At 38.5% G+C, this 10,074-nt stretch overlaps 1 protein-coding gene across 2 annotated transcripts in view; it reads right to left on the minus strand.

The window, feature by feature from the left end:
• The window catches only part of arhgef3 (Rho guanine nucleotide exchange factor (GEF) 3), a 57,053-nt gene that overhangs the window by 6,086 nt on the left and 40,893 nt on the right, over window positions 1-10,074 (minus strand). For both annotated transcript variants that reach the window (XM_016509954.1, XM_016509955.1), the window contains 7 exons: window positions 7,933-8,040; window positions 7,558-7,728; window positions 7,164-7,226; window positions 6,118-6,214; window positions 3,255-3,331; window positions 2,056-2,313; window positions 1,394-1,564 (listed from right to left, as the gene is read on the minus strand). In XM_016509954.1, coding sequence (XP_016365440.1) covers window positions 1,394-1,564; window positions 2,056-2,313; window positions 3,255-3,331; window positions 6,118-6,214; window positions 7,164-7,226; window positions 7,558-7,728; window positions 7,933-8,040 — 945 coding nt within the window. The remainder of the gene's footprint in view (window positions 1-1,393; window positions 1,565-2,055; window positions 2,314-3,254; window positions 3,332-6,117; window positions 6,215-7,163; window positions 7,227-7,557; window positions 7,729-7,932; window positions 8,041-10,074) is intronic.

Below are 10,074 nucleotides of genomic sequence, written 5' to 3' on the forward strand. Positions count from 1 at the left end.
ACGCGGAAGCGCAGCGGAGAGATCAAAACTAAACAACGGTCACTAATTAGAAGTACAAAACGAGGATTTGTAAAGAAGAATAGCAAAGGAAAACAAGTCTCCTCTTGGCTTATATCGAAATCCTCTGACAAAGTAAGGAAACTTTGCTTCCTTTGATCCTGTAAACAAATGTTGGTTTTCACGAGACTCAACGGCACATGCGCAACGTTGACCTCCATACGTCATCCCCCCGGAGCTGCTTCTGTGTACAACTGTTGGCGCAAGCTAGATTAAAGTGATTATTATGTTTTGAATATGGATATTATTCTTACGCTTGAGGCACATTTGTTCATTAACTTTTTTTAAGCTGCATAGCTTGTCACTGTAGCAGTGAAATGACTTCTCTAGGCAGGGAAGCCACCCTAACAAGCCTATGTACTGCATAAACCTATTTTATTTTGAAATAAAAATAGAAAGCATGAGAGAAAATATCTGTTTCACTGCAAATGTAAAAATTTGTTCCAATTATTTTACATTTACATTTTTCTGCTTAATTCCTGAGTTATTTGGGACAGTGTTGCTACTGTCCCCCAGTCAGTTCAAAACTTTGCTTTTTGTGAAGCCCTTCAAAGAATTTTCTAGAATCTGGTGATAAAACTGGCAAATTTTGACAATTTGTTTAACTGAACAGATTAATAATTCAATTGTTGCTTTTAAAAATATCCAGATGAAAAACATCCAAAAGTTTAGACTTGTGTTTGGTTATTGATGGATTCTGAAAAATATCAAATAGTAATAGTGTAACACATATTTGTCCAGTCTGCAGTTTTTTATTTTACTTGTACCGGTCAAAAATGAATTAAAACTTCAAGTTTTATTTAATGAAATATGAAGCATTTGCATTAAAAAAAGCATGGAGGCTTAAATTATAGAAATGTACCACTCCACACATCTTATTTAGGTTTGCCATCAAAAAAGCCATTTAATTTTGTCAGTTTATGACAAATGAGACTTTAGCTGAGAGATTAATCTTCGACTTAATACCAGTTTAATTGGAGGGTATTTCCAGCCACTTTGGGCTTCTCCGTCTGCCGACAAAGCTAGCTTACTGCGTTGGTGACGACGATTATGAAAACTGATAGCGATGATTGAATTTTTGAATTTCAAATCCTTAGCAATTGTGACAAAAAGTACCGTAACTAGTAACTAGCCAGTTTTTTGGGATGGTAACTAATATTATTACTTAAATTGGTTACACTTTATTTTAAGGTGTCCTTGTTACAGTGTAATTGTACATTTGAGTACTGAGTAATATTAATTAGCTACATGTATTTACTATATGGTTAGGGTTAGGATTAGGTTTTGCCTTAGGGTTACTTGCATGTAATTATGCATAATTTATTATAGTTCTTACGGCTCCTCTGTTGTTCTTGAGCTCTCCGTGGCAGCTGAGGATCCGCGAGCTGTCGATCAGCAGATCTCTCTGACCGCTTTCCACATACAGCAAGCGCTCTTTATAGTAACGGCACTCCGACTCGCCCGTCTGAGTGTTAATATCCGCCACGATGCTCTGGATCATGTTCATCTAAAGAGCAGTACAGAAACAAGACCACATACACAATGAGGACTTAGTTGGGCTCCAGGATGCATTTGGCAAATAACTTGTACAGTAGTAGTATAAGATGATATTTGACCCTGGAGCACAAAAGCAGTCATAAGTAGCACAGGTATATTTGTAGCAATAGCCAACAATACATTGTATGGGTCAAAATTATAAATTTTTCTTTTATGCCAAAAATCATTAGGATATTAAGTAAAGATCATGTTCCATGAAGATATTTTGTACATTTCCTACTGTAAATATATCAAAACTTAATTTTTGATTAGTAATATGCATTGCTAAGAACTTCATTTGGACAACTTTAAAGATGATTTTCTCAATATTTCGATTTTTTTGCACCCTCAGATTCCAGATTTTCAAATAGTTGTATCTCGGCTAAATATTGTCCTATCCTCACAAAAAATTGACCATTTGGGGTTTTGTGGTCCAGGGTGAGATAATGTCTTGTGGCTCACAGCATGATGGAGGTGCTGGCGGTCGGGGTGGTCGTTCGGCGTGTGTTTGAGGATCTCTCGCAGCAGCAGCGGGTATTTGACCAGGCGACTGCGTGGGATGTCCAGGAAGCTCCAGAGGTCCAGTTTGCGGCTGAAGGGCGACTCCAGACAGCGCTGGAGGAAGTCGTGCACCCGATGGTCCTGCTTCTTATGGTCCAGCAGTGCTTTGGCTGCCACCTGGTTACTGCAGTAACTGTTGTAGGTTTCAAGACAAGGGAGCTACAACCAGAAAGAGACGCAATCAGTGTCCAGTCCTGCTCTTGGAGGACTGCTGACTTGTCTGGCTAATGTTCTACAGTGATATTACAAAGATATCTTTTATCTTAATTCGTCTTTCTAAGAGGAAGGAAAGTCGGTCACACTTTTTATTAGGTGGCCTTAACTACTATGTACTTACATCAAAAATAAGTACAATGTACTTACAAGGGATGGGTCAACAGTGTAATTATAAATGTAATAACAAATTAATTGCAGATGTAATTACATACAGGTATTGTTAAAATATAATTACAATGTAAAAACATGTATGTACACAATAAGTGCATTGTATCACTGTATTGTACACATTGTATCATTGTATTGTATTGTATTTTTGGAATCTGATTACGTAATAATCCAGATTACATGTAATCAGTTACTACCCAGCTCTGCTTGTCAGGACCAATGTATTTGTAATTTTCGGTTTAATGCGTTCAGTGAGGTCTGTCGGTGTGGACACAGAGTAAGTATCCTGTAGCTGTTGAGTTGTACAGTTGTACTCTCATTATAGTAGTGCATTATGGGATATCCAGTATGGTTACGCTACAAATGGTTTACGCCTCAAATATTGCACTATGCGATTTCAGACACAGCCAATGATCCAAAAAGGAGATTTCATCCAAATGCATTGGCAGGTGAGACACCCCCAAACACAACTTCTCAAATCTGAACAGATTTTTAAACACTACGCATCATACACCTTCCATACATGGTTCCAGAGAAAAACTGGGCATCAAACACTGAGCAACTGAGGATCGCACACTACCAGACTTGCACACAAAACATGCTCCTCATTTCTAGGAGGCACAAATATCAGCATCTGAAATCGTGTCATCTCTGTTCATCAGATGGAGGGAACTTCACACAGATGAATATATAGCACGGCAGTGAGAGGATCTTACCCAGTCTACTAGAATATGGCCCACGTGATCAGTCGAACCGTCCGGCTTTCTGGCCTCTCGGAGTCGACTCAGCAAATCTACAGGATCACAGAGAAACAGCTCAGTCTTTTGTCACCACTTCAATGTGTGATGCAACCTATGATGCCGACAAAGCATTGGTCTATAATAAATGTTTTCATATTTCAATCAAAATACTGTTTTTAGTAATTCAGGGAAAGGAGACAGTCTCTATATGAGGTAATTCATGTGAACTGGTCTACATTTATGCATTTAGCGGATGCACTAATACAAAATGACACACAATAAAGGAGCATGAGCAATTATTCACAGAGCCAATAATATCTGCAGTGTATAATGCCACATTTATTAGACAGCTAGATTAGGAGACAAGCTAGAACAGATGAGATGCAATTGCATTGGTTTAGGGTTGTGTAGTGTAGGGGTGTGCGATATTGACAAATAATAAGATCTAAGATTTTATCGATAACGATAATTAGACGATATTTTGCTGAGTGTGTTATTGTACTGGTATCTTAAACTGACTCCTAAAGTTTTTGATATTCTTCATATTCTATGTGCTGGTCAGTTTAGACTGATAGAAATTAATCTTTTTCAGTAAGTTTAAATGGATTTTTACCTTTTATGGGCATTTTTACCTTTATAAAGAAATTTTTTCCTAAAAGTGTGCATTATCTTTTGAGTCAAATTCTTACATTTAATCAGTGAGTTAGAATAATAAGACATTTGGGCTGTTAAGCAAATGAAATCAGTATCAACAAAATTCATCTTTGCAATGCAGAGGAAACACAGAAGCTATGTCTGAAGTGGCATTTAGAAGTGTTTACACACTGTTTAATGCATTAACATTAAAACGTTGAACACTGATATTTGAAATTATATGAATAAAAAGATACTTTAAATGTGAAATTAAAACCGCCAGTAGGTGGCAGCAAGTCACTGTTAATAAGTGAGTCACTCACTGCGACTGAACCGAATCATTTAAACGGTTGATTCATTCAGGAACGAAACACCGTCATACAGTGCTGAGCTGTGTTTGATATTACTTTTGTTGGCCAAATAGAGGAAAAACAGGAAATATGGTGTCTAAAACGTAAGTCTCTTAATTAACTTCTTGTTTATTGAATATTGAATCAATATCACATTTGTAATAATGGTATTTTTTGGAGAAATAACAGCACTCTTCATGTGAAATTGATTAACTATATGAAGTGGTATAAATATATACATTTTCTGCCCCCATGTCTTGAATTTGTGATCATTCTGAATGCATTTTGACTGAATCATGCAGTGAAAGAACGCACTCTAGTCTAGACTTCACGTGATGCATGCGTGCGCTCTGTAGATGTGTTTTGAATGGTTTTTGCAAAATACTCGATAATGTCAAATCGCACATCGTTAAAACAACAATTACGATATTATCGTGGACGATATACAGGCTATATCGCACACCCCTAGCACTGGTTAAAGTTGTGATGGTTTCAGCAGTCTGGCTTATTTCACCAGAGAGGAACAGAGAGGGTGAAGGTTTTGGAAAGCAACTTTATGCCTCGTGGTGAAGAAACAACAGGGTGCTGATCTGATTTAGTTGCTCTGGCATGTGTTTATTGTGATCTTCTGTGCTCTCATCTCATAATAAAATCAACTTGTCATACTTAAACTAAAAATCAATATTCCATCTTCATTTGCTTAAGCAGTCGAGCGGTATCATGACTGGCTTACAGTACAATTTACATTTCTTTGTGTTCTAATCTGATGCTGTCGTGTCTAGTGGTCGACCGATATGGGTTTTTTGACAGCCGATGCCGATATCTTGGAAAGCAGGGCGGCCGATAGCCCATATAAAGCCGATATAATTTTATTTATTTTAATTTATATTTAAGACATTTGAAATCATTTGAAATGGATTAAAATAATTGTGTAAAATAAACATACTTGTACTTTAGAAGCCAATGCATTTTAAACAAATAAATAAATATTTAATAAAAATCTAATTAAAAAGGAAGTAAACACTGTAACCAACAGGGCACTCGGTATTCTGGGAAGTTTGTGAGCATTGGGAATCTTTTTTTTTTTTTTTAATAAAGCCAAGGTAACACTCATTTTATATACAGCACGCAATGAAAATGACACGAATATGACAGTGGGCAAATGCATAAAGCGCAGCATAATTTGTAATCACTAGTTTAAAGTTTGTCGATCGCGCATCTCCAGTGAAGCAGAACTCTCCTCCTGTCAGCATTCAATACACACGGACCGACTGTCACGCAGAGCACACGCGATCATGCAGGATACACATGCACCCTTCACAAGATCTCAACTAGATTCAACTAAGTCTGCAAGGTTTGTGAAATTAAATGTTCATTAGTCATTCAAAGATTTGTTTAAATGATATAAATGCGTATTTGCTGAATGCTGACGGCAAATGAGAAAGTATTATAATGTTTGCCATTCTATTACTAATAATATTAAAGCAATCGTTATAATACTTTTTATGAATGCATTTTAATTCCTTTGTTTAACAGTTCTACCTGATTATTAGATAGACTTCTATCCATATTAGACAGAACTGAACGACGACAGCGAACAAGAGGGAGAATGTGAGCTGTGTGCGCTCAGGTGCTGCCGTTCTCAGCGCCGTCAAAATAAAAGTCCCGCCTCGAACACATCCGCCAAACAGAAGAACTTATCAGCCAATGCCGATATTTGAAAAATGCCAAATATCGGCCGATATATCGGCCTTGGCGATATATCGGTCGACCACTAGTCGTGTCCCATTGGATGAACAGATACTTGTAGTGGGACATGTATCACACAGATGAGAAGACACTGACTTCACGCTCACCTTCATGCAGTGGAATGAGGGAGTCCAGCGTGCCAAAGATCTGATTGAGTTCATGCTCGGTCATAATGGACAGCTTCAGCATGGGGTCACGATACGCCTGAGATGAGATCACACATCAGACACTCAAACCTACTCAAGCAGAACTATACGGAAACGTTTAGAAATCTGACTGGAAAACATGATAAGAATTAGAACAGAATGTAGAAACAGACAGCACATGAAATCATATGCTGGAACTTGCTGACTATGCTAATTATTATTTAAATAAAGAAACGTAAAATAAATAAATAGTTGAAATAAAATTTAAAGTGCAATACGACTGACATGTTGTCTGTTTCAAAGTGGTTCAGTTCACAGTAAACACAGACTTCCCCCAAAACAAACATATAAAGTTTAATGTGACAGCAAATAATTTTTTTTGCAATTCATTTTTCAAGATTAATTTGTAATGAGCCGAAAAACATGCACGTCACGTGTTTATCAATTTGCACTGGCTACCAGTAGCTGCTCGCATAAAACATCTCTTCCATCTTTATTTGACCCTCTAACTCTAGCACTCTCTATTCTAATTCTATTCTTTATATAAAAAAAAAATGGCCCCTTTTAGACTTGCACTCTACTCATTTACTAACTTCATTTACAAATAACTTTTTGTATTCTATCTATTTGTTTTCTTTTTATTTATTATACAATTAACAAAAGCAAAAAAAAGGCCTCTAACACTAGCTTGCTCTATTCTTTTTCTATTCTATCTGTTTTCTTTTTATTATATAATTAAAAAACCCTTGCTACGTGTACTGTGTTAAGCTAACTGAGACTTGTTATAGCACTTGCATATCATTGCTCTTTTGTTGATTTTGATTGCTTCTATTGTCCTCATTTGTAAGTTGCTTTGGATAAAAGCGTCTGCTAAATGACTAAATGTAATGTAATGTAAACGTAAAATAGAAGTATTATAATGATCAAATTTATTCATTCTGGTGGATTTACGAGCCGGGCTAAAACCAGGACTCGAAGGTTTTCCTGCTGGGAAAAACAGAGTGTACCTTCTTGGCCAGCTTCAAGTCCTCAATCAGGTCCTGTTCTCCCTGAGACAGCTCAAAGATGGCCTGACGAACAGATGACAGGAAAGAAAGAGTAGCTTTAAAAATCACATAGGATGCATCTCGCAGACATACTGTAAATAGCATTTACCCATCTATAAGTTTATAGTTTATGGATGCATTACTCTGTGGTAGTTTGTCCAAGTCAAAAGTCCATCTATCCCCGTACGACTATATGATATCTGTGGTGCACGGGATAAATTATGCACCAAAGATATACACAGATTTTAGATTTCAGCTGAATATGAGACTGGCCTGACCACAAGTTTTCATTTTCCATTTAATTTCTGAAGGCCCACTGAGCAGTCAGAGTGTGTTTGGACGGTGGTGAAGTCACCTCTTGTCTCTTGATCTCTGTGGAGGACAGCATATGTCCCAGGCCCAGGTCGAAAGTCTCGCTCCACAGCTTGCTGTCGCGGCGTTTGGTGATGGCTGGTGCGATCTGCTTGGCCCACGGCCGCGGAGCCATGATCTCCGGCCTGCAGTCACTGCGGAAGCTGATGGAGCGCTGAGGAGAAAAAATGTTCAATCAACTCCTCCATTTAAGAAAACAATCACTGACTTCATATGACAGGCTAAGCTCTCTGATGAACACTAAGCTGTGCCTAAAAACTAAAACTAGTACGGCAAACTTTGACAAGCTCAAATCTCAACAGTATCAAAGCTGTATTTAACACGGGTTACTGGAGCAGATCCTGTGGTCGGGCTGTACCTGCAGCGTCTGTCCGATGCGTTTGAGCGGAGCAGCTTTTACTGGAGGGATGAGACTCGCCAGAGACGTGACCCGAGACAGAGGCTTCACACGCTTGCTGCTGGGCTCCTGAAGATCACAAACACACACACCAGGTGAACACAAACACCTGCAGCTCGCTTGAGGCTTCAGAGAAAATCTCCCTGCGGCATAATGTGATGCATACGCAACGAAGACTGTGATTAAAATGTTTCTGGAAGTCTTTGACTTACAGTCATAGATGTCTCTGATTCAATAGTTGCCTCTAGCTATGGAAACTCTTGATTTACGATCCTTCTCGAGTGGTCCAATGGATGTTGCATGCATTGTAAAATTATTTTGTCATAGAACAATTTCAGTTTCCTATCTAGTCCTTCAATGTTCATGTACCTTGTACTGTGCACTAGCTATGACCCTGCTGAGCTGACATATTCCATAAATATCGATAACCAAAATTTGTTGTGGGCCGTGACGCAAACTGGCGATTTTGGAATACCATTACATAGAGGGTAATCAATCGCTTCTAAAACAAGGTTGTAAAACAATTAAATTTGTCAAGCAACCTGATTAACAATATTTGGACCACTCAAAATGAAATGACCCCTATAACAAATATTTTCTATGTGATTCTTGTCGTGCATAAATTTGGAAATGTATAACTGTGTGAATAAAACAGTCTCAAAATGTGTAGCTTTAGTCCGGTGTCCATTGCTTACAATCTCAGCTCTTACAACACTAACAAGACTAGACAATTATCAAGATTCAGGACTGAAATGAGGCTGCGCATGCAAAACATGAAGACAAGCACACCGTTATCATATCAAAGTTTTCTTCAGTGTCTGTTCACTGTCTGTTCATCTGCACAATCAGCAGGGAGCCTTCTCATATCTGTGTCGGACAGTCATGCTGGAGTCTGGAGTGCACACACACACACACACACACACACGCGCGCGCACGCGCACACACACCCACTCGCACACACACTAACTCGCACACACACTAACTCACACACACTCACTCACACACACATGCACACACGAACACACACACACACACACACACACACTCACTCACACACACATGCACACACGAACAAACACACACACACACACACACACACTCACACACACACACATGCACACACGAACACACACACACACACACTCACACACATGTCATAGAAATCCACTGTTTTAGAACACACTTTTTGGTTCTTTATTGGTACAGCCAAAACAATTAAATGAAATGATAAATAAATAAATGAGAACCTTGAGAATGAAAGGTGTTTCATGTGCAAAAAAAAAAAAAAACATAAAATATATGTATGATTTTGCTGTCAGATGTGGCCAAAGAAAGTTTCTGCCAGATCTATCAACAGACATTTCTGTCCCTAAACTATAATTAACTAAACCCATATAGACACTTGTAGGTCTCATGCTAGGTTTTATAAACTAATATGTGAAAAAAGCAGCCTGAATGTATTCAGTACATAACCAAACTGCAGAAGCTGTGAGTTGCAGATGTGGACGAGCTCCTCTGACTCTCTGAGGTTTGCTAATATGATTCTGCCTTATTTGACCAGATGCATAATTGCAGATATGGCTACTGGCCAAATGTTCATCCCTGCACTATAATATGATTGCTCAATATTTGATTATGTAGGTCTGAATGTGCCTCCCAGACATGTGGCCTGATTTGTACGGGATCAATGGACATGTATCATGCTTCGTTGAGGAATTTCGCTGGTGCATAAAACTGCTTCAAACTACAACCGAATCCTTTGAGATGTTTAGAAAAAGACATCGGGATTAATAAGAACATGAGAAGACTCATTTATTTAAAGGGGTCATATAATGCTACATGCACTTTTACAAGTCGTTTGAACTGAAATGTGTGTTGGCAGTGTGTGTACACAACCACCCTAAAATGATAAAAAGCCTCCCCTCACTCTAGCCCCCCGGCCTCCGCTCACTCTAGCCGCTGGCCGCCGCTCACTCAAGGCCACCGTGTGTGACGCTGTGTTTTGTTGTGAAAGCGAAACTACTTTGTTTGGCCTTCCAAAAGAGGACACGACTAGAAATCAGTGGTTAAGTTGTATTTACAACACTGTTCCAGAACAGTTCA

Source organism: Sinocyclocheilus rhinocerous, unplaced genomic scaffold (genome assembly GCF_001515625.1).
Source record: "Sinocyclocheilus rhinocerous isolate Xijiao unplaced genomic scaffold, SAMN03320098_v1.1 scaffold3797, whole genome shotgun sequence".
In the NCBI taxonomy this organism is placed as follows: domain Eukaryota; kingdom Metazoa; phylum Chordata; class Actinopteri; order Cypriniformes; family Cyprinidae; genus Sinocyclocheilus; species Sinocyclocheilus rhinocerous.